This window comes from Chionomys nivalis, chromosome 19 (genome assembly GCF_950005125.1).
Source record: "Chionomys nivalis chromosome 19, mChiNiv1.1, whole genome shotgun sequence".
Classification (NCBI taxonomy): Eukaryota; Metazoa; Chordata; class Mammalia; order Rodentia; family Cricetidae; genus Chionomys; species Chionomys nivalis.
This window is the reverse complement of record NC_080104.1, coordinates 57,329,939-57,355,473: the sequence shown is the minus strand read 5'-3', so window position 1 is coordinate 57,355,473 and position 25,535 is coordinate 57,329,939. Positions and strand designations below refer to the sequence as shown.

General features: G+C 45.6%; 1 protein-coding gene across 2 annotated transcripts in view; it reads left to right on the top strand.

Moving 5' to 3' along the window:
- The window catches only part of Dnah8 (dynein axonemal heavy chain 8), a 225,873-nt gene that overhangs the window by 178,562 nt on the left and 21,776 nt on the right, over window positions 1-25,535 (top strand). For both annotated transcript variants that reach the window (XM_057794552.1, XM_057794553.1), the window contains 3 exons: window positions 2,848-2,964; window positions 5,652-5,753; window positions 12,177-12,337. In XM_057794552.1, the coding sequence (XP_057650535.1) occupies window positions 2,848-2,964; window positions 5,652-5,753; window positions 12,177-12,337 (380 nt within the window). The remainder of the gene's footprint in view (window positions 1-2,847; window positions 2,965-5,651; window positions 5,754-12,176; window positions 12,338-25,535) is intronic.

Sequence of the window (25,535 nt, the reverse complement as noted above, 5' to 3'; positions counted from 1 at the left end):
GCCATTTATTAGCTGGCAGGATTTTTTTGGTATTTAATTTTTGTAGTTCTTTATTTATCCTATATACTAACCTGTCTGAAGTATAGCTAGTGAGAGCTTTCCCCCATTCTGTAGTCTGTCTGTTTGCTCTAATGATGTTTTTTTCCTGTGTAGAAACTCTTTTTCTTAGGCTGCTTGTCCTCCTTTAATCAATTAGTTAAGTGATGGGACGAGAGTCACATTAGCGTGACAACCTAAGCCAAGAAGTCAGGTCAAGAAATAATGAGCACACCTTCCTGTTTTTGTGAGGGCTCTGAATTTCTTTGTTTGTTTTCTGTCCTTCGTCTTTTCTCCTGGGTCAGAACAACTAGGTCTAAATTAATACTAATGATTTCATTAATATTTTAAAAGCATACCTTGCAAGGCAGTGACTAAAACCATTTAGCTTACAGAATTTCTTCTGTAACTTGTCCATGGTTTTCTCCTTGCTTTTCTTTAAAAGGTGGGATTTTGCAGTAAGTGATGCTTGGATGAGCAAGAGTAAGAAGTGGCTTATGAAGACTTCAGTATGTGTGTGTGTGTTTGTGTGTGTGTGTGTTTGTGCATGTGTGCGTGCACATATAAGCTTGTGTACCCTCGCAAGTGTTGGAGACGGCAGTTAGTGTGTATTCAGAGAAGCAGATTGCTGTCCATGTAGATTCTTAATCTAGACACGGGTACTGGGACTCCAGATGATGCACGGGAGGGATTCTGCTTAGAGATCACATGTGCCAGGCAGGCACAGCTGATAGTATGGAAACTGGACTCATCTGTATGACTTTCTGGGTTCACCAGACGTGGAGGCGTTAGGAATACCATCTATATGCCTTCAAAATGGCCTCCCGGGTTCTGGGGGGTGGAGATGGCTCAGTCAGTAAGGTACTTACTTTGTAAGTTTGAAGATTTGGGTTTGATCTCTAGGACTCATGGTAAAGTTGTACGTATAGGGGCATGTTCTTGCAATCGCAACTCTGGGGAGGTGGAAACAGAAACATCCCTAGGGCTTGCCAGTCAGCCAGTCTAGCTGAATTGGTGATCTCTGGGTCAAGGAAAGGCCTATCTCTAAGGAGGTAGACAGCCTTGCTTAGGTTGTCTTTGACCTCCAGACATGCACCCTTGCCTACATGAACATAGACAGACACAGAGAGATATGTAGAACTCGGTAGAATATCAGAGCAGCTCCATCCTTTGAGCTGGGGCCGGTCTGATTCCTCATGGGCAGTTTGGTCTCTTTGAACAGCCATGGTTTCATAGGCGTCTTCCAGGTCTCACTCAGTCAGTGGCGGTGGTGTGAAGGCGGAGGGAGAGCTCTAAGACAGCCGTGTCATGTGTGCAAAACCCGAGAAGGAAAAATTACAGAGTGAAGCTTGCAGGGGGTCATTTTCATAAATGCTCTAGTTCTTCAGCCTGAAAGATCTCAGCCTTACATTTGGCTTTCCAGACTCTTGACAGGCTGACTTAGGATAGCAACAGATCCAACAGGCACTCATTAAGAATCTCCTGCAGTTCCTGGAGGAGTTATTAGTGGAGACCTAGACACGTTTTTCTTTGTTTGAGGCAGGTCTCGTGCAGCCCAGGCTGCCCTTGAACTCATTATATAGCTAAGGATGACCTTGAACTTCTGATTCTTACTGTTTCCAATTAGAATATAGACGGTGCCACCATGACAACCTGCTAGACTTAAGAAAAACAAAACAAAACAACAAAAATCTCAAACCCCAATGGTGTAGGAGGTCCTGTCTATGTGTTGCTTTCTTTGGTCGAATAAAGAAACTGCCTTGGCCTTTTGATAGGGCAGAGATTAGGTGGGCGGAGTAGACAGAACTGAATGCTGGGAAGAAGGACAGACAGGCAGATGCCATGAATCTCCTGCCTGAGACAGACATAGGTTAGAATCTTGGCCGGTAAGCCATAGTCACATGGTGATACACAGATTTAATAGAAATGGGTTAATCAAGATGTGAGAGTTAGCCAATAAGAGACTAGAGCTAACAGGCCAGGCAGTGATTTAATTAATACAATTTCTGTGTGATTGTTTTGGGGGTTAAGCTAGCTGGGCAGACGGGATGAAAAGCAGGCCTTCTCTCCTTCAACACCCCAATAACTACAACTTGACAAATATTTGAAAATTTGTTTGTAAATCATTAGTTACAGTCCTCAAATAGTACTTAATGGTTATTATATCTCAAATGATACATATTGCTTATTTTTATTTTTGTTTTGAGACAGATCTTGCTATGTAGCCTAGGCTGACCTTGAAGTTACAACCCTCCTGATTTTAGCCTCCCAAGTGCTGGGACCACTTTACTCAACTATGCATTGTATTTTTATTGTTCGTGTGTGTATGTGTGTGTACACTCACAAGGTCAGGTGAGCGCAGTTGCTGCGGTGGAATAGAACTCAGGTCACCAGCCTTGTCGACAAGCATCTTCCCCCACTGAGCCTTCTCGCCCACCCCATACTGTTCTTTTCGCACAGTGTCAGCTTACCTTAATATTAAAACTTTTGTTTTTATTAGACTTTATTACACTAGCAGTAACAGGGGAATTGGCAGGGGCTGTAGTCCACTGGTACAATGCTCGCTTCTTATGCTCAAAGGCCTCAAGTTTGACTCCCCAGTTCCACAAACAGGATCCAGCTGCTCACAGTGTTTGGCTCAGTGGTTGGGAGCACATTTGGCAGCTCAGAGCTGTCTGTAGCTCCTGTACCAGGGGAACCGACACCCTCACACAGACATACATGCAGGCAAAACACCCATGCAAATAAAATAAAAATAAATAAATCATTAAGAAAAAAGTTCCAGTTGACACTAACTTTTCTCTTTTTAAGGAGCGACGAAAATTTGGTCCCTTGGGATGGAATATTCCCTATGAATTCAATTCTGCCGACTTCTCGGCCAGTGTTCAGTTCATTCAAAACCACCTCGATGAGTGTGATATTAAAAAGGTGAGTGGAATTGTTGGTCTTTTGTCTGTTTGTTTTCTAGTTTTTCATGACAGCTTATGACATGGGGTGAACTAGCTGAGGTCTCCCTGAGACCCTCTTTCAGAGGGACGGATACTCCAATCGGCTGGCCCACTCAACTCCCCTCCCCTAACCCACACGCTCACATTTTGTTCCCCTCCCCTGAAGGTGCCTGCCAGTATAATGATGAAACTATGTGCTTCAAAAATGCAATAGTGTCCCTAATGCCACTCCTGGTCCCCAGAGGGTCCCACGAGAAGTGGGGTGACATCAGTTGGGCCTGCCTTTTTTGACCTTCTTCCTGCTATCCAGTAAGGCAGTTCTTTTTGTCTCAAGTTCCCCTTCACCATTAAAAAAAGATTTCTTTACGTATTTACTTATGTGTGTGTGTATTCAAGTGTGTATGTAGTGTACCGTCTGTGCAGTGTCCTTGGGAAGCATGAAGAGGACATTGGATCCCCTGGACATGGAGTTGGAGATGGTTGAGCCACCATGTGGGTGCTGGGAATCAAATCTGCATCCTCTGCAAGAGCATCAAGTGTTTGCCACAACAGAGCATCCCTCCAGCTTCCAACCCCTCTCCGTATTTTCTGGTACTGGAGATTGAGCCCAGGGCTTAACATACATTCAACAAATGCTGCGTCACTGAATGGGGTTCCCAACCATGAAGTCTTTTCTTAGTTTATTTGCTTATTTGTTTGTGTATTGTGTGTATGTGTGTGTGTGTGTGTGCATTATGTACATGCATGAGTCCAGGCATCCATGCACCACGGCACACATATGTAGGCCAGAGGACAATTTTCGGGAGCTGGTTCCCTCTTTTTAGCTTGTGGGTCCTGAGGTTGGAACTTGGGTCTTCACGTTGGGTTCCAAGTGCTTTTACATGCTGAGCTTCAAGAACCTAGCTCACTTCTTAATTTTCAAGTTCAAGTATATAAATAGCAACTAAAAAACCTTTCTGGAAGTCTTGGGGATTGAACTTATAGCCTTGCACATACCAGACAGTTTCTCTACCACTGAGCCATACATCATCCCTAGTAGTTACTTCTAGTAAAGGTTACTAATCATCAAGCTGTAGACTTCCTATTCTCCATGGTGCTTCTGTAAACATTTTTGCCTATATCATCATAACATTGACAAAGGTGTCACCATTATTCCCTTTTAACGGATGGGTGACTTCCTCAAGGTCACAGAGCTGGGAGTGCAAGCCTGGTTGCCTCTCTGCTCACAGGCTGCTAAGGGTTGGGATTCTTCTTTTTCAGGATCGTAGGTAAGGAAGTGAGACTTTCAGCCCGTTTCCTCCATGAAGTCTTGGTCTATGAGGAACAGAATTAGCATTTTATGAAAACACAGTGCACAGTGCATAGCAGAGGTTCCATAGAGACCACTTTTACTCTGTCCCCCTCTTCCTGCCCATAGTAGGACTGCCAGATAACTGTAGACACTGAGGTGACATCAGGATTCCAGTGAGCCGTGATGAATGCTCACCTGGGGTGGACAGAAGTTGGAACCAAACTGTCATTTTCTCCTGAAATGACAAAAGGACAGTAAATTAAGACTGTGGCAGTATGATGAAAAATGATATTGTATGGGTTCATATTCTGCAGTTATTTATCATGTCAGCATATACAAATTATAGCTGCCTTGGAATGGTTGCTTTGAAAGGCAACCAAGCTGAAAAATAGAGGTTTAACCAATAAGTAAATAAAAATAAGAGTCCAAAATCCGTAAGCATCCGCACTTTTCCTTTACTCTAGTACATTGAGGTTTTTTTTTTTTTTTTAGAAAAACTATGAATAGCAGAATTATATTGCTAGTATAAGATTGCTAAGAAATTAATGACTACATCAATGCGGCTTTAGCTTATAGAACGAGACAGCACAGGATTGCATTGTGGAAAAGTCTCGGGAATAAATACTTTCCTGTTTGTTCTCTTACGGATTCTGGAAAAATCTATTGCTAAGAAAGAACATTAAAGTGTCCCTTCCTTGATCTTGTTTCTTTCCTCATTAGGCGTCCCTCCCCGCCCCTCTGTAACAGCATGGCATTTCCTGTAATGCGTGCTGCAGGTGATTACAATCACAGCGAGGCAAATACTGCCTTATTTTTCTAGTTGATGTAATCCGCAGTCACCTTCTCTTCCAGTGCTTAATACTGTAGATTTTTCTTTGGTGAACAAGCTGGAGTGGTTCCAGCCACATGGTCGTGAGTTATTCCTATGAGATAAAGAAGAATTTCCAGTGTAGCAATTTGAGCTTCATTCAGTGGCTGTGATAAAACGCTCTTCCTGGAAGCGACCTGGGGAGGCTTGGTTTACACTTGCAGGTCACTGTTCATCATTGAGGGATGTCAGGGCAGGAACATGGAGGCTGGAACCATGGTGTAACACTGCTTGCTAGCTCACTCACTCGGCTCACTCACACAGCCTAGGGATCCCTGTGTAGGGAATAGCACCACCCACAGTGGCCCCTCTTAGAAATGCCCACAGACCAACTCCAGAAAGACAATTGAGGCTTTTCCCCCCTCAGTGCTTCTAGCCTGTGTCAAGCTGACAGAATGTTAATGAGGACAACAGCCTAGCTGGCATTCCCTTTTCCAGAGCTTTCCTATAGTGCTAGGCCCTGAGTGTTCTCACTGTAGTGGATAATACTCCCTTCTTTCTACGACAGGGGGTATCGTGGAGTACAGTCCGGTACATGATTGGAGAAGTACAGTATGGGGGCAGAGTGACAGACGACTTTGACAAACGGCTACTTAACTGCTTTGCCAGAGTAAGTCAAATTTGGGAGGAAAGTGTGTAGGGATAAAGTTCACGGTGTTTTCCTTTGAAAACATGTGTTTCGGTTTTAATTATGTACATGTGCACGTGGCTGTGTGTGGCTATGTGCATGTGAGCACGGGTACCTTTGAGGGCCAGAAGAGGGCATCAGCTATCCCGGAGCTGAAGTTACAGGTGTGTGTTTGTCTGTGTGTGTGTGCTGGACCCATACTCCAGTGCTCTTTACCCCATCTCTCCATCTGAGGAACACCTTTTGTTTACGATGGGCATGACTAATCTGGGGGTGGAGTATAAAGGGGGGATTCTTGTGAATAGTGTTAGCCAAGAACCCCTTCTTTCTACCATACTGCCCTCATGTACAAGCTCCCCAGGCTTCTCATGCCCATCTTCCCACTGCCCTTGCTTCATGGTCTCGGTTCTCCAGAACCTGCCGAGAAAACTCAGGCCATCTCTCTGTGCCTCTTCCTCTTGAGTGCAAGACACAACCTGACTCCAAGGCTAAAAATAAGAACTTGAGGGAATGCATTATAATTTCAGTGTTTTCTGTTAGAATAAAGTACTGAGAATGCAAGGAAGGGGTGTTGGGGTTCCTGTCCACATAGATCCCAGGAGTAAGTATTTTCTAGATGATATTATTATTCATATCCTGTATATGACAGGAATATGATATATGCAATAATGACTTTACCACGAAGGATAAATAACATAAATCAACCACCACTGGACACAAACTCTTCTTAAATCTTTTTATGTATTAAAGAAACAATATGTATTTGCCTATGGGGAAAATCAGATATGTGAATATTTACAGTTATTAAAGTCTTTATATTAGGAACTCTGTTAGTAATTCTGCTTCAGCAAAGTTTCTCCCTCTACTCTTCCCCCTCCTTCCCCCTCCTTTCCCTTTCTTTTCCTCCTCTTCCTGCTTCCCCCTCCCCATCTTCCTCTGTTTCTTGTTGGTGTAGCATAATTAAAATCACAACAAATCTCTTAGGAGCCTGTTCTTTTCTAATGAGAGACAGAGAGTGGGTCTGGAGGGTAGGGGAGGTGGGGAGGAACTAGGGGAGTAGACGAGGAGAAACTGTAATCAGGATATAATGTATGAGAAAAGAATCTCTATCCAACAAAACGAAAAAAGAAAAAGAAAAGGATAGAAAAAGTCACAACAAACTGGTAGGATAGTTTGGTAAACGGGAGGTAGACCCCATGGCTATTTTTTGGTAAACGGGAGGTAGACCCCATGTTGTTGTTGTTGTTTTAACACTTGAAGTTGTTCATGGAAAATACCAAGTATTGACAAGGATGTATAAAGGTAGGAACACCAGTGCTCACCAGTTAAATAGGGACAGATCTTCCAGAGTGCAGCCTGGTGATACTGGCTGAAAACAAGTACCCAAGCGAAATAGATGTCAGAACATTTCAAGGAAAGGCCCACAGATGTGTAAGTACCAAAATGTTCATGGTGACATTGTGTGGGGGAGGTGAAGGCAATTACCACAGGCCGTTTTTTTTTCTGGAAAGAGACTGACATGGACCTCTCTGCTCGGCTTTCCCATTCCTTCCATGTTCTCCCATGTATGACCTGAGCTGAGACAGCAGCCATCTCCCAGGGCAGTCCTGGGAAGGGTCTGTACTGTGCCACATAGTAGCCAGTGCTCCAGCAAGCTGGAGAAGTGTGTGCCTGGGTCCTGATGGAAGATGAGATGGTGCCTCACAGCATCCTAAGGCACAGTGGCTTCCGTGGCTCAGCCTCTTGAGGCACAAGCCAGCAGCTCTTATCTTTTCTCAGCTCCAAGATGTGACTGCTGTCCAGACTGGAATTCTGCTCTGAGTACAGGTCCCAGATATGTTCTCAGAGCAGATACTACCCATAGCATAGTTTAAGGTGTGGGGAGGCAGCTTCTGCATCCACTGGGGGAAAGACGAGTTACTGATGGTGGTGTAAAACACAGAAGAGATGGCCTATGTGACAGCCTGCAGAGACGGTAAAACATTTGTTCAGTGAAGCTGGAAAAAATAGAAAATGGGATCTATAAAGTAAGCTATGTATATTTCACAGGGAGAAATACATATCAGGACATACATTTAAATACATTTAAATAGTCACAGAAAGGAGACTGTAGGTGTATATCAGAGCTGAATAGAGAAATACTGAACTAAAAAGGAAACTAATGTATAAAAATAATAAATATGGCATATGAGAACTTAACTCTGTGATTAAAATTCAAAGGAAAATATGTCTTAGTCAATTAACTGTTTTTGAATAATTGTAAAAGTACCTAAAGTTGGAGGGTTTTAATACTTTTTATTTTTTAAATTATGTATATATAAAGGGATGGAGAGATGGCTCAGTGGTCATGAGCATGTGTTGCTCTTGCAGAAGCCCCAAGTTCATTTTCCATTATCCACATGGTGGCTCACAACTGTCCCTAACTCCAGTTCCAAGGGTCATGGTGCCCTCTTCTCACTTCCATGGGCACACATGTGGTGCAGGAGTCCTTGGAGGTGAGAAGAGAGCTGGGGAGTTGGATCCCCAGGAACTGGCATTAAAGGCTGTTGTGAGCCATGCTATGGGTGCTGGGAGCAAAATACTCTGCAGGAGTATCAAGTGCTTTGCTGCTGACCCATCTCTCCAGCTTCTTGTTTTTCCTTTTAATTACGTGGTGATGGTGGTGGTGGTGGTGTGTGTGTGTATGTATGTGTGTGTGTTTTGAGTTTGTACATATGAGTGCAGGGACCATGAAGGCTGGAAGAGGGCATGAGATCTCCTGGAACTGGTTAGGGACAGTTGCACACTAGAACCCTTGGAGCTAGAGTTACAAGCAGTTGTGAGCCCGTAATATAGGTATTGGTAAGTGATTTGGGGTCCTCTGGAAGAGTAGCAAGTGCTCCTAACCACCAAGTCACATCTCCAGTTCCTCTATGCAATATTTTAAGTGTATAAAACATTAATCTATCACACGATATATTCTCACAGGTTCCTACCCCATGCTGGGAATTGAACCCTGGGCTATGCTCCCAGCCCTCCTTATAGGAATTCACTCTAGGCCTTCTGATATAAATTATCCATATTTGTGTGAGGTATTTGGGCTCCCTGTGTTTATCCCATAACTGTACCGCTCGCTTTAGTGGATTTTGCAAACAATACCTGTATTGATCCACGTGTACATGTGCCTGTCAGTTTGCTTGCTGTCCTTGGCATTCCTTGGGGCAGGTGTGAGTGCACATGTAAGGGACGGCTAGGTATAACAGGGGAGATGAGGATATTTTCCTCTGACTTTGTCTCCACTCAGAGTGAGTAAGAAGTGAGGATCTCAGCTATAGGGCGACAACAAGAAATTTTAGGGTGCTTAGACAGGGACGATAAGCTGTTTGTAGTTGTCTAGGAGAGCAAGGGAAGAGAAATGAGACCCTGAAAGATGTCCTCCACCATCCACTCTGGATCTAGCTCTTGTAGACCATATCTTTTAAAGGCCCCACCACTTCCCAGTGGTTTCATGGACTGTGGTCAGTCTAGACCAGGTTATAGTAGCTGTTCTCCTTTGTACCTGCCCAAATCTCTGTGATGGTTTGCGTGAGAAATGTCCCGTGTCCCCAGGAAATGTTGCTACTTGGTTTTGAGACCTTTAGAAGACACAACTTTGCTAGCAGAAGTTCATCACTGGGGTGGTCTGGGAGGGTTTATTACCTGACCACACTTCTTGTTCTCTGCCTCCGCACCCCTCTCTTTCTGCTTCCTGTGTATGGATGAAGTGTGATCTCTCTGTTTCCTGACGACCATACCAGCCTTGTGTCCTTCTCTGATGCCTTCTCCACCATCATGGACTCTATCCCTCTTTGGAACAATAAGCCAAAACAAACCCTTTCTTCCTTAAGAAAATATCCTTGGTCAGGGTATTTCATCATGACAGCAACAACAAAAGAGAGACTACAGTAGAACAATTCCATGTAGATCTCATATTTCGTGCTACATGTATTAGTAACCTCTGCATAGTCTCTGTGTCTGGTGAACCTTGGCGATATGGGTATGTCAAATTCGATATGGGTGTGTCAGATACGATCTGGGGTGTCAAATCTGATCTGGGTGTGTCAGATCCGATCTGGGTAGGTCAAATTCGCATACTTGGGTGTGTCAGATACTATCTGAGTGTGTCAAATCTGCTATGGGTGTGTCAGATCCGATCTGAGTGTGTCAGATCCGATCTGAGTGTGTCAAATCCGATATGGATGTGTCAGATACAATCTGGGTGTGTCAAATCCGATATGGGTGTGTCGGATACAATTTGGGTTTGTCAAATCTGCATACTTGGGTGTCCATAAAGAAAGCAATGGGAAAGCACAGGGCTAAGATTCACTCTGCTTCTGTGGCTGCACGTCATCTGGCCCCTTGCTGCGGTCCTTTGTTCGATAACTAATGTGCCGTGGACCCACAGCCTTCATCCTGGGATATGTTCCTGTGACTTAAGCCACCCTCGTCACTAAAGAGCTCATTTGTCTTCATGATGACTATATGTACAGCGCCACCTTCTTTAATAACTTGAAATCACTCCCCAACTCTTAGATTAAACTCTGCTCGCTGCCCCACATCCAGTCATCCATCAGAGAACTCTCCTCTCTTTCCCTCTCTTCTCCCTCCCCTCAGTATTTTCTCTACTCTAGCCTTCATGGCTTCTGTCAATCCATCTCACACTTTGGCATCTGGTACTCACTGGTGTGCCCCCAGCCACCCACCCAAGTCCTAAGTGCTCTAGACAAAAAGGAAAAGAAAAAGTCTCTTCTTGGAGACTTGTCTTCAAAACTCGTCCCTGCTAAGCCCTTGCCCGTATCCACCTGGCCATCCTCCCTCCTGCCTTAAGCCCTCTGTGCCCTTTGCTTATTTTCATGCCCGTCTGGCTCTTGCCTCAGTGCACCTCGTGTTAGGAAGGTTGTTTCATAACTGGCTTGCCCCTCTACCAGGTCACAAGATCCTTGAGTGAAAGGACTGTGTGTCTCTCTCCTTTGCGTTCTGTTCTGGTTCCGAGCTCTGTACCATGCAGGCAGGGACTGAATAGAGTGAAGCTGAAGCAAATAGAGCCACGGAGAAAACCGGGACACAGTATTTCAGAATAATCACCGGCTCTAAAAAGAGCCGCAAACACTGATGGAGGGACACTGCCAGAAACAGCGGGCTTGATTGGGCAAGGCACAGCCCGGTCTCCTCCACCCTCACCTTGCTTCCATTCTTGTCCTGTTACTTCCCTCCCTACTAGGAAAATCACCCTCTTAGGTACCAAAGTTGTCGCCTCAAACCAGCTCAGGCATTCAACATCTCTTTTCCCCACCTTCTCAAAAGAAGTCTGTTCACACCAAGTGTAGATTTGTTCTCTCGCCGTTTTGTTGCTGATAATCAATCAGTTCATATGGAACGAGAAAAGGGTGCCTTCTGGCTAGCAACAATGGAGGCTGGGCAGCGGGTACATTTGCTTTGGTGCCAAGGGACAGAACTTAATTAACAAAGGAAGCTCTGGGTGGGAGGGCAGGTGCTGAGAAGTTTCTGTGGCTGCATGCTTGGTGCTTAGCATCTGTGAGTGAAACTGTGTAGACGCAGCACCAAAGAAGAGCCTTGCCTAGGGAGATGTGAGGCCAAGGAGATACTCAGGGGCCCTCACGGCTGCAGGTGAACCAGAGGTAGCCAAAATACTCTTGTGAAATACAATGTGAACTCACCACGTACTTCAGCATGGCCTTGAACTTCCGACCCTCCTGACTCTACCTCCCAAGTACTGGCATTGCAGAAGTACACTGCCACGCCGGGTGTAAGCCGTGCCGGAGAAGGAAGCCAGGGCTGTATGCATGCTATACGAGGACTCAGCCAACTGAGTTGCAACCCATCTCACTCCCTCCACCGTTTTTGTTTTTCTTTTTTCAGTACTGAGGAGCAAACTCAGGGCTTCCTTCAAGCTAAACAAGTGCTGGGCCACTGAGCCCACTTCCGGCCATGCCCCACCCTCTATGCCCTGGCTGGATCTCCTCTTGGGTGCCAACCAGAGTCTTGCCTAATTGGTCCTGTGCAATGGGAAAGCGCAGGGCAAAGATTCACTCTGCTTCTGTGGCAGCATGTCATCTGCCCCCCCCCCCCCCCGCCCCGGTGCGGTCCTTGGTTGGATAACAAATGTGCCGTGGACCCAAAGCCTTCATCCTGGGATATGTTCTTGTGACTAATTTAGGGCCTCTCTTTTGTAGATTATCTCTTTCCTTCCTATGTGTGATAATTATTCCACTGATAGTTTAGTTAAGATGCTTCCAAAACCAACAGTAAAGACAGACAGACAGACAGACAGACACACACACACACACAGAGACCCTATTAAAATGGAAATAAACCTCCTCTTCTAATCTTCATCAATTTTCTTTTATTTTTCTCTCTCCCATATAGGTCTGGTTCAGTGAGAAGATGTTTGAGCCCTCATTCTGTTTTTACACCGGATACAAAATCCCTGTGTGCAAAACCTTGGACCAGTATTTTGAGTACATCCAGTCTCTGCCATCCCTAGATAACCCAGAAGTCTTTGGGCTCCACCCTAATGCTGACATCACGTGAGTTCTGGGCTCTCTCTCTCTCTCTCTTTCTCTCTCTCTCTCTCTCTTTAATTTGAAGGTGTCATTTGTAACTCAGCCTGGCAAAGACTATACATTTCATTTTCTCTGTTAATCTCTCTCCTTTCCCTTCTTTTTATTTTCCTGTGAAAAATAGTGTTGCTGCCTGTCTTCCAATTACAACTCTGTCACAACTCAGCCTGCCCTCCCCACTGCCCTCCCTCACTAAATCCCGATGGCCTAGTGTTTATGGCAACTCGAAAGCTGTAATTTACGCGTTGATTACTTCTCTGTCCTGTCATGAAGCCAGTTATAGTTTTATTTTAATCAATGCTCTCCATTGATAGTCGTCTCCCTGCTCCTTATCTCTTTCTCCAAATATCCATTCAAATATACCACTTGGGACTAGAGAGATGACACAGTGGTTAAAAGCGCTTGCCTGTCTTGTAGAGGACCCAAATTGGGTTCCCAGCCCCCGTGTCCAGTGGCTCACAACCCCCTGTAACTCCAGGGTGTCTGACTCCCCCTTCTGGCCTCCTTGGACAGCTGCACTCATGTGCACATACCCACACATAGATGCATATGGAAGGCAAGGCACATGCAGTTAGAGTCCTGTCTGACCATCTCTATGATGAACCATCTCTTCTCGTGCATGCTCACCTGCAACCTTCTGGTCCTGAGCTTCTCCTGGGCACATACTCCAGAGCCCAGTGTGATGTCCCTGATCCCACAAAGCCATAGCAGTGCCTACCAATCCCAAGCACCTTCTTTGGCCCACCCTCCAGATGAAGTTTCTCTTTGGAGAGCCCTCTATCAAAAAGAATCTCCCTGCCCCACCTGCTGACTCAGCTTCAGCTGAGTTATTCCTGTGCAAGGTGTGGCCTCTGTGTAGAGAGAGGGGCCTGTTTGCCCTTCTCCCAGTCCCTGAGCCGTGGCTGTAATTTTAATAACTCCTTCATCACACACGGGCACTTCCCACTTCCAGTACCCTTACACAAGTGTGTTCTCCTCCCACCCAGACATGGCCCCCGCCCCACACTGGGCTCCCCTCCTTGTACCCTCTAATCTGGCTTGTGATGCTTTGCCCCTCTAGAAACGCTGTCACTACCCATGAATAATGGTGAATCTCAGTCTCCGTGACAAAGTAGGATACCTCTGCAGCGTTGCCTCTGAACTGCTTCCCTGAGAGGCTCTGTTCAGTGAGCTGAAATGCAAGCCTAGGGAAGCAATCAAAAGGGCTTCTGTGGGGATCAGCGTGAGCACGAACAGTGAGGGAGGGAGGCCCAACATGTGAGGTAGATGACCCAGCTCCTCTGCTCTGAACTGTTCTGCAGTCCTGCCTCATTGTGGGTCAAGGTCAAAGGTGCCCGCATACACATAACCCAGACCTCTGTTCCCTCCGTCCATATATCCCTCTTTCCAGCTCAGCTCTAACTCCATCACTTCCTGTTACTTAGACCATAAGCCTCACTTGTACTTCCTGGAACATACCCTGTCACACTCACGCCCAGAAATACCACTGTGACTCACCCTTTACCTCTTCCGGCCCTTGCTTGAGTGTCGTGTTTTCCATGGTGCCTCTCGGTAGTCACCCTAAGTACAAATGGTGACTTGTTTTCAATGTCCCTCCCGCGACCCTACCCCCCTCACCAACTTTTTCTTGTATCAGCTGCAGACATACTCTTTTTCCATTGTTTATTTATCGGCCACCAGTTAAAACATAAATTGGACGCAATTCCATTTCATCCCAAACCTGTGTCCATTTTCATCCCTTTCTGGCTATGTGCCTGGCGCTCAGGAAACCCTGCTGGGCTGAATCAGTAATGCTAAGCCCTTTCAGGCTCTAGGGAGTCTGGTCGGTGAGGCTAATCCATAGGATGTGATCCTTCCTGTGTGGGGGAGAAAAGTAGTGGACAAAACTCCGTGTGGCTGTAATTATGTCAGAAAAGACACTGCTGTGTGGGCTGGAGATGTGGTTCCAATAAATACCTTCCTAGTGTGCACCAAGTTCTGGGTTCACTCCCCAATGTCGGGGAAAAAAATTGTTAGGCAGGCTCTCATGCAGCTCAGGCTGACCTTGAACTTGCTCTGTTGCTGAGGGCAGCCTTAAATATCTGGTCCTTCTACCTCCATCTCCCGTGCATTGGGACTGCGTCCAGGTACCACCATGTACCAGCCAATGAAGGACTGCGCTCTGGACTTGCGAGCCCTCCCCTCCCCTAAGTGACTTTGGGTCAGAGCGTTTTGTCATAGCAACAGAAATGAAACGAGAATAGATGCTCTTTCTTATTTCGAGTGAGCATTTCTGTTCCTGAGCTTTTTTGGTGTAAAACTTGTTCACTCTTCCCCAGGAGCAATTTTAGTCCTTTTTTGTTTTTAAGACTTAATAATATATATAAATCATACCTGTGTATATGTACACACACATACACACGATTCCCGCCTTTTATTTGTGATATATGTTGGGAATACCATTTCCTGTCTTCTCGTTTGGTTTTGCCTCTGCTTTTGAAGGTACAAGTGTTGCTTGTCATTTGGTTTCACTGTTGTTTTATGCGATCAAATGTTGGATGGTGCTGGTGTCCCACCTGGGTCTGCAGTGATTGCAAGGCCCATTCTCGTGTGAGGTTAGAGGCGAACATCCCCTCTCTAGGTGTATACATGGTTTTAGAGTTCATGTTTAACTCTTTAGGCCATCTAGAATTTCTGTGGCATCCAAGTGTGGGTGAAACCTCATCTTCTTCCAGCTGGCAATCCAGTACTCCATTATCAGTGACTGGAGATGCCTCCCTAAATGTGGGCGGAACTTGGATGGGTGTGTGGGCTCATGTCTGGGCTTCCTTTGCTGTAATGGTCTGTTTAAATACGCTCATGTTTTATTATGTTGTTAGGTCCCCTCATTGCGGCCCCCCCAGGTATTTTTCCCAGATGACCTTGCATATTTATTTTATCATTGGAAACAAATATCGGACCCTGAATTTTATTCAGTACCTTTCAGTATCTGTGGAACATATCATATGGCTGTCCTCCAAATTGCTAAATAATTTATAAAGGATCTTCTAATCCAAATTATTCATTTAGTCTTGGAATTAACTGTCACTCTTTCCTGGTCTTTTCCTGTTAGTATGTGTAGATGATCAACAGTCCACTCTTTCCTGTTCTTTTCCTGTCAGTGTGTCTAGACAGTCAACAGTCCACTCTTTCCTGGTCTTTTCCTGTTAGTGTGTCTAGACAGTCAACAGTCCACTCTTTCCTGGTCTTTTCCTGTTAGTGTGTCTAGACGGTCAACAGTTCATCTTTCCTGGTCTTTTCTGTCAGTGTGTGTAGACGGTCAACAGTTCATCTTTCCTGGTCTTTTCCTGTTAGTGTGTCTAGACGGTCAACAGTTCACTGGGAGGATATTGCACTGAGTCTCGTAAATAATGTTGCCCCTGAGCTTTGTGTGTGTGTGTGCGTGCACATGTGCGTGTGTTTGTGTGTGTGCTTGCATGTGTGTGTGTGTGTGATATCTTTACCCAGTTTCATTGTTAACCGATGGTTATGTTTGCTTTATAAAATATTGGGTGTTCCCTAATCCCTCAAACAAATTCTGTGCTTACAGATTGAGTTGCGTTCTCCTGTGAAGCTCTCAGCGCCCAGTATCTTTCAGCGTTGCTCTTTCTTTGGCAGGTTGAGTTCCTGCTATTTCCATTTGAGTTGAGTTTTATAAATTGTATTCTCAAAGATAACCGTCTGTTGAATCTGTGTCTTCATGTTTGCTTACCTGGAGTTTTGCAAGGCAGTCTTTGTTTGAATGTGTGCATACAGGGTCGAGTATATACAGTTAATTTATTATGGAAGTGTGTGCATACCTCTAGCTCTATAGGCCTTTGGTCCGAAATTCAGTAGCTTGCAGCCACTCCAGACTTTCTCCAAAAGGAATGTCTAGCTCCCTTAAAATGCTTGTTCAGGCAGCTCTGGCCAGCCACTTTACTGCAGTCAGTCAGTGTATCCCCAGAGAAACAGTGGGGTCCAACTTGGCATAACACAGGCGTACACAACACCACAAACCAGGGGTCCTCCTTCCCAGGGCTCAGCTCCACGGGTCCTCAGTCACTGATGGGAAAAGCACACCGTGGCAAAGAACCAGACTCACATGTAGAATGCATGAGTGTTGTGGTGGTCATTCTTTAATTGAGTGGTCTGGTGACAGGGTGACCTCAGGTGGCCTATTTATTTATTCTTTCAGAATTTCATTCATGCACACAGTGGATTTTGATCCCATCAACCATCTGTTCTCCTGTCCAGTTCCTCCGACGCCCTCCTACCATGTCCCCCTCCCATGTCCCTTCTTTGGTATAACCCACTAAGTCTAGACAGAGCTTCAGTGTGTACATGAATGTGAAGCCATCCACTGGAGCAGGGACAGCTTACCACAGCCCGGAAAAAAGATCCCCCCTCCCCCATCAGCTGTGCGTTATCTCTTTGGCTGTGGGTTGGGCCTCATGATCTCCGCCCATGCTGCAGTGCTGGCTGGCTTGATCTCTGGCAGATCTGGTGCAAGGATCCACAGCTGCCAAGAGTTCTTACTGCAGTGTCCCCATCGTGTCCAGAAGACACTGTGCTTACAGCAGTCACCCCTGGCTGCTGGCTCTTTCAGCCTGCTTACCCCCTCTTCCTGAATGTTTCCTGGGTCTTCGGGAGATGGTGTGACTAGATGTGTATTTTAGGGCAGGTTCTGTATTTTGCCCAGCCATTGAGTGTCTGGGTTAACCACCACCCACTGCGCAAAGGCTTCTCTGGGGAGGACTGAGAGCTTCACTAACAGTCTGAGATGGGAGTTGGAGTCGGGGCAGGGGAGCTTCAAAAGTGTTTACCAGAGACCCCCTACCTGTCTGCACTGGTAGCTGAAGAGGGGTAACAAAGTCTCACCATAGTCTTTTGCATTATTTCTTTCAATTAACTCAAGCCCCAAACTGAACCAATGACCCCCCTACACACACACACCCCTCCCCCGCCTCCAGCTCTTCTCTCTCTCAGTAGTGTCCAGGGCACAAAGAACACAATGCATCTTTCTGCCACCTCCCCAACCTTATCTAGAGCCCCCTTGAAGCCTCATACAACATCCTGGAGACCCAGAGCTGGTGGGGACATCCGGGGATGTGTGGATGGATGCAGGCCTAGATCAGGAATGGTGATGGGATGGGGCGGAGCGGCAGGGCAAGTTACAAAACAGACCTGACAGGATTCCTTGAGTGCAGAGCCAAGGTCTAGAACTTTCCTCTATAGCTTATGTTCATTCACTGCTGCTCATGGGTAGTAGAGGGGGTGTGGGAAGCCATCTGGCAGGCTCACTTCAGGAAGCCTAAGCTAGCATCTCTCCAAATCGTGCCAAGATCTTTCAGCTTTTTGCACACTCAGAGGGAACTGGTAGAAAGCCGTGGTGTCTCCCACTGACGGACAGCTCTTTCTACAAGAGTTGCCTCTTGGCCTGTGAGACTAGTGTGCATAGCTCCTCTGGTCTAGCTGAATTCCCACCTTCCCATTTGGTCTCTCCTTGGGGCTCTTCCATCCCGTGTCACCTCCAATCCCTGCTTCGTGCTGTTTCCAGTCCTGCTGTGGCCAGGCCGGCAGGCGTCCCAGAGCTGTCTTTGGAAAGTTTCCTGGTCATTGTTTCAGGCCTAATTCTTCCTCTAGGCCCTGGATATGTGCAGACTAGAATCCTACCCCTGAATTGTCCTGCTTTTAAAATTACTATGTTTTATTTTATCAGAGGCCCCTGCCTCCTGCTCCCTTGCTGTTCCCCAGCGGCCACCAGGAGGCAGTAAGCAGTAAGGGACATAGTTTCCCAGCTACAGCCTACCCTTTCCCACCCCAGCGAGTCTCAGTTCTCCAAGGTGCTTCTGCAGTACATGCCTGCAGTATAGGCATCACATAGGATTTGGGAAAGAGACAACATGCAAGGGGGAAGGAAGTTAGAGTCCCATGTGGGCTGTGTTGAGGGGATGGTTGAAGCCAACGAAACAAGAAGGACTCTACAAAGTGGCGGCTTAGCCTGTATGGATGTTCCCAGTCAGAGGGATCACCGCTTTATCTGACGGGCCATGCCGTTCAACAGTAATCTTGCTTCCACGTAGTCCCATGGGTGTCGTGGACGGTGGTGACGAATCACCCCCTGTTTATGAGGATCTGCCTCCTGAAGTTCACGTCCATAAATCTCTAAGGAGAGAAATTTGTAGAAGGGAATCACAAGTCTTCCTCCGTGGTCTTTGTTTCTCTGGAGGTGGTGGTGGAGGGGGAAATCACACTGAATTAAATGCTTTCAAATAAGTAAAATCTCTCCCAAGAGGTTAGCTATCTTGGTGACAGAAGCCATAAAAATGCACAGAGTATTCTCATTTTATTATCTAGATTTATAAGGTACCAAAGACTCTGCAAATTCCTCTATCTCGATGTCAAAAGCAGTTATTTATTTTGGCTCTTTTTCTCATTAGCGGGTTATGCATATTTTTCTACCTTTCGAAATCTATCAAGGGCCTCATTACAACTTCCCCATTCATTTCTCTGCAGGGCAAACGTAAACACGCTCCTTTAGGAATTAACTGGCAATCTTTGAGTTTTAGATACTTTTAAAAGTCACGCTCATTGGAATTTCACGTGCCGATCTGAAAATTGCTGTGCGCTGATCCCTCATTAGGTGTTTGGCTGTTTATTTTATAGGCAGTGCTCTCTTTGAATTGTTTTGCATTTTTCTTATTTGTGACTTGCGACTCCCGGAGCCACTAAGCTACAGTGGCCAAATCGCTTCTTTCCTTACCTTTGCTCCAAAGAGAAATCTCCAAGAAGTAACTCAGGACTAAAGTTCCCGGATTATGACAGTCAGCATGCTTCACCTGGGAGCATCTGTGGAGACTGTTTTCCCTAAAGCCCTCGGGCTCTGGCGGCACGGAGAGATATTTGCAGTTCTCCCTCAGAGCCGGCTGACGAGACGCTTTGCCTTCTGTATCTTTGCAAACATAAAATCACATTGTGTAAGTCGTGCAAGCCCGGAGTGCTAGGGAACGGCGTTCCATGTATCATCGAATGGGCGGTGAAGCAACCCGGGAGCTCGCCTTGCCCTCATTCAAAGTGGGTCAACTCTTGAGGGTTCCTTAGTAATACCTGTGTTCTGAGGACTCATAAAGAATAAAACTACCTGCCGTGAAAGTGATTTTGTAGGGGGAATGCAGCAGAGGCAGCTGCAGCATCTCCATCAGGATCTTTGCCCGGGGCTCCTGTGAGCTTGACCGTAGTCCTCGGAGAACAAGATGGCGCTGCCCATGGAGCTGTACACAGCTTCCACTGCCCCCAGTCAGGGGTGTGCGGGCCAGGCTTCCAGAGGGGAGGCGAGGCTGCAGGCAGCTAGAGAGCTCCTATACGCCGTCAGCCATGGGGCATTCTGTATTTTGTTGACAGACCAGGCAGGGCAGAATGACCTTCTTAGCAAGAATGGGAATTTACTGTGGATTTCATTCTTTAGCATTAGAAGATCTGTGTTGATGGTATAATTACAAAATAGCTTCCTTCATTTTGAAATTCGACTCTCCGATTCCCCTGTGGTTTGGAGGGATAATATGTAAAGATGTTTGCCGTCCATTCCTTGAATTTTAAAGTGTAGCATAAGCCACGTAAAATATGAGAAAAGTACAAATAGCTCAGAGGGAGGAGAAAAATCCTATGAAACTAGGCCATGAAAACACAAATTTAAATTACTAACAGTTAAGGAATCAATGGTATATATTTATCTTTCTCTCTCTCTTTGTGCGCGCGCGCGTACATGGTTTTCATCTCTCACTTTAGGTGGAGAAATGTCAGGAAGTGGGAAACTTGTAATAATAGTGCTGTAGATGTTTACCATAAGAAGGGGCAGATAATTAAATTTTCATGCCTTTAAATGTTGGAGAATTGCTCTCCTTTGTGTTTGAGGTTTAATAAGATTCCAACCAACTGGCTTCAGTTCAACAAACAAATATTTATTGAGAACTCACTGTCTGGGCAGCTCAGGAGCATGAAGAGGAGGAAGGCGCAGTTCTCATCCTCGGAGTCCATTGTCTATTAGGGAAACGGATGAATGGTAAATTCGTAAGACAATCGGATAAACTCTAAAATCAGGTTACATATACATTGCCATGGTGTATATGCCCCATACAGGCAAAAACAAAAACAAAAACAAAAAAAACCACCAAACCCCCAATAAATCCCAATTTAGGAATCAAGGATAGAGGCTATATTCCAGTCGTGCATTAGCGGATGTGCCGTTGTCAGTTTGGGGGTGGGGCGTGAGTGAGGAGATAGCTTCGTCATGGGGAGAGGAGGGAACGCCAGGAAGAATTCAGTGGGCAGTAAGGACCGAAACACAGTGGACGGAGCAATCAAGGAGGGGTGTGAAGAAATAAAAATACAGGGTATCCAAAGTGTACAACTCATCCAGAGCGTGGGGAGCAGTGCCGACAGAAAGGAGATGTGACCAAGGCGGGGTGCAGTTTCTGATGATTTGGGGTATTAGGGGAAGAATTTGGGCTAGTTCTGTAGGTGGTGGGGAGGTTGGAGGGATGGATCAGCAATTAAAAGGACCTGCTGTTCTTTGTAGAGGACCTGAGTTTGGTTTCTAGCACCCACACTGGGCAGTTTGCAAGTCACCTGTGATGCCAGTTCCAAGGGATCTGATGCCCTCCACAGGCACACGCGGGCACGTGTGCATACACATACAAACACTCATAAATAAAACGAAATAATCTCCTTGGAAACAGTAGGGAAGTGGATGGAAGTAGACGCTGGAAATGTCAGGAAGCAGAGCTTGGAAGCCAAGAGCTCCAGGGAGTGCCGTCAGAGGAAGCTATGTCTGAAGATTCTAGGTTGGCAGCAGCGAAGACATGAGGGACAATTCAGTGAGGGACAGAGGAGAATAAAGATAGTGGATTTGGTTGGAACACGTTTCGTGTAAGACACAGAGAGCTCTAGGAGTGCAGGAAGTGTGTGTGTGTGTAGGGGGAGGTTGTTCAGGAGAAAGTTGGGGATTTTAACACTACCCAGTGTGGCTTGCTGTTTAGCAGGGCTCTGTCATATGTCGCCATGGTGGCCTCTCCGTTTCTCTAAGAGTGATTCATCCATGCCTTTTGTTTTTATTGCATCTAATCCCGGAGGGAGGTAATGGGCTCACGTGAATCACATACAGATCTAAGTTTCTGAAACCGGGTATAATAACTTGTAGATATTAGACTATGACTCATTTCCTTCTGTTATCTCATTAGCTCCTTGCATAGACTTTGCCCGAGTTACGTCTATCTTTGTTAGACTTTATATGACTTTTAAACTTGAACTGTGACCTCTACTGTTGTTATATGTCGGGAGAAGCAGCACACACACGCTTGTACACACTCATGCATGCGCACTCTCACACACATGCAATCGTACACATACACTTGTGCACACACTTGTACACACAATGCACTCACGCGCACACCTACACATACACACGCACACACACTTGCACACACGCATGCGCGGATTGCACTCAAAACTGAGGAACTGATTGCAGATGTTTTCTCTACCGCTTTATTATGCTCAGCTGTATCTGTGTTCCTTAGATTCTTCTTTCCACTTAAATGGATTTTGATGCATTCTAAAACCTCCAGTATCTAAGCAGGGGTTACACCAAAAAAGGAATTTTATTAAAAATCAACTTTGTGGACTCGAGAGATGGCTAAGTGGTTAGACATTCTTCCTGCTCTTCCAGAAGATCGGAGTTTGCCTCCCAGCACCCGAGTCAGGCAGGTCACAACTGCCCATTACTTATTTTGAAATTCACACACCTAAAGAGTAAGATGGAGTCAGTCTCCAAACTTTGGGTGGAATGGCAAACATTCAGTCTAGCGTGAGAGCTCTGACAGTGACCACACACATGGAAATCCTGGTGTGTAAGCTGTGATGTCATGTGCCTTCACTGTGGCTACAGCCTCCTGGAAGCTTGCATGCATGTCTAGGTCCACATGTGGAACTGCACCTGCTCATCAGGTCAGATGGGAATGCTGGAGGCAGGGGCATGTCCTTGTCTTCTGCTCCATTCACAAATGAGGTCAAATCCCCATTCCACAGAGTCCTCTAGTTCCCACAGAACACAGTTCCTGCGTGAGTGGAAGGCTTGAGAACGCCATCAGCCACTCCTTGGGTGTCTGGCAGTTACTGTGCCACGTTCCATAGAAGATGTTTAATTCACACCTAGGGATGCTGAGAGAAAGCAGTGTCATTCTCTCCCTTATGCCGAAGAAAAACATCAGCTGTCAGCTGAGGGCCTTTCTGGCCAGTATGGTTTGTGAGGTACGTTTTAATGTCCCCAAAACGCTTGCCACTGACTCATCTGACAAGCTCTTTGCCCATGGAGGAAGGATGCCGTCTCTTTCTAAAAAGGAAAATGACTTTGCAATTTTGTTTTAAAATTAAATTTCTAATACACTACCTTAGAAGTCATTCCTCCTTAGACTAAACAATGCAGAAGAATATGAAAGAGAAAGTCATGATTAGAGAAAAATCTTATCATGCAGAAACACCACCTTTAAAATACCCTTCTAGACTTTTCAGTACCTGGACACACAATACCAACAAATGAGTAAATAAATAAATCAGGGAGCATAGTTATTTGTTTTGTTTGCTTTCTTGTTTGTTTGGTTTTGTGGGGTTTGCCATTGCCTGAGACGGGGTCTCTGTAGCTTGGAGTATGCTGGAACCCACTGTGTACACCAGGCTGGACTTAAGCTCGTGGCTGGCTTCCTGCCTCAGCTTCCCAAGTGCTGAGATTACAGGCATGAACCAGTCTGAGCTCATAACTGGCTTTTGTAACACCCTATTTTATTCTGAATTCTAGATGAGATCTCCTTTTATCTATGAAGATAGAACTACTGCCTCATTTTTATCAACTGTATAGCTTTTTATAGTCCTTTAGTTGGATTTATTGTTTGAAATAGTTGCATGACTATTTGTTTAAAAACTCCTCTGTTGCATTTGGAGTATAAATGGAATAAATATAAAAGAACATTTAAACTGTTTCAAATATAAAGACTGAACATAAAATGTTGCCATTCTTTTGCTTTTAAAGATATTGTGTGGGTGTGTGTCTGTGATATGTGCATGTGGGCACAAGTGTGTATGGTGTATTCATATGCACACAAGTGTTGTGGGTTCACTTGTGTGGAGGTCAGGGGTCAACATCAGGATGTCTTCCTCAATCACCTTCCACCTTATTTTTGAGTTGACCATTTTGGCTAGACTGGCTAGGCAATGAGTCCCTGAGATCTGCCTATCTCTACCCCCACCCCCAACACCGGGGCTACAGACACACAGAACCGTGCCAGGCTCCTAGTTTGAATGCTGAGGATCAAACTCAGGGCCTCATGCTTACCCAGAGGACACTGCCCACTGAGCTGTCTTCCCAGTGCAGGTCCAGATGCTGCCATTTTTATACCGCTCTTTCTTCCTGGTTCTATTTTTCCTCCTTTATGACCTTTTGCCAGGTCTCTTCCTTCTCTCTTCAAATTTGGGAGTCTTTCATTTATTTTACATACTCAGAACTGCTTGTAAGTCCAGCTCCAGGGGCAAAAACACTCCCTGGCCTCTGTGAACACCACACTCACACATGCATATATACACATACACAGACACACAGACATACACACACACACACACACACATACACAGACACACAGACATACATGCATAGATATATATAAGTAGGTAGACAAAGGCTTAAGGACCACTAACCCAAACCACTCTCCCCCTTACATTCCAGTATTTTAGTTGTATCTTGTCTTTTTTTAAATTTAGACTTTGATGGAGGTGGTTCTTGTATTTTATCTGTTGCTTTTATTGGTTAACTAATAAAGAAAACTGCCTTAGCCCATTTGATAGGCCAAACCTCAGGTGGGTGGAGTAAACAGACAGAATGCTGGGAGAAAGAAGCGGAGTGAGGAGTCGCCATGATTCTCCCACTCCAGACAGACGCAGGTTAAGATCTTTCCTGGTAAGCCAGCTCGTGGTACTACACAAAATATTAGAAATGGGTTAGATCAATATGTAAGAGCTAGCCAATAAGATGCTGAAACTAATGGGCCAGGCAGTGATTAAAAGAATACAGTTTCCGTGTAATTATTTCGGGGCATAAGCTAGCCATGCGGGCGGCTGGGTGCCGGGGACGCAGCCCTGCCGCTCCTCCTATTACAACAAGACTTACAGCTACGGTTTTACCCCACAATGCTTGTCTGTGTTCACCCAGGCATTGGCCCATTCATTTCTACATTTCAAAACTTGCATGGGAATCGCCTTCCTCCTCACTCCTTTAGAATCTGCTCAAGTGGAAGCCTGCTGATGGCTCACTCCTCTGTGCTTCTCTGGAGATATGTTATTGTTGTCCTTCTTGGTTTTTCAGGGGGAATCCTTTTAACAAAGTATAATCTGCCCTCCTTAAATTCCCTAAGTTTAAATGGAGAAGAAAAGCAGAGTAATTACGGAATTGTGTAACCATCCCTGCAGTCAAATTCTAGAGCATCTCCATCTTCTGGAAAGAGACCCTGCACCTATTTGTAGTAAATCTCCACTCCTACCTCCGGTTCCCACACACCCTATAATCTGGTTCCTTGTCCCCTCGCCTTGACATTTCCTATGCACTATACCCAGAGTTTTATGTGGGTGCTGGGGGATCTGAACTCTGGTCCTCATGCTTGCACCATAAGCGCTTTACCAACTGAGTCATCTCTCTGGGCCCGACTGAGTGAACCTTCAAGATGGGCAGCTGCATTTGAGTAGGAGGGACAGATGGACAGCAGTAGATCACCATGGCAACCAGAAAACACAGACCAAACAGAACAGACCAGAGAGATTTGAATAGCACATAGTTCAATGGTGAGGGGGGGAAGATAGTTCTATTTGATGTAATGGGTTGTTATAGTTTGGTTGATGCTTGTGCTCAGTTCTTGAGCTGGGGAGGATAGACAGCAAGCATGTTTGTGTCTAGCCCAAGCTGCTGGTGTAAGCAAGTGACAGTCAAGGCACTTTGGGTCACCAAAGACACTTAAGGAATCTCATTATCTGGAGATGAACCACTATTGCTGTGATGTTCTTGAATCTCATTATCTGGAGATGAACCACTATTGCTGTGATGTTCTTGACATCACATTGTAAACCAAAGAAA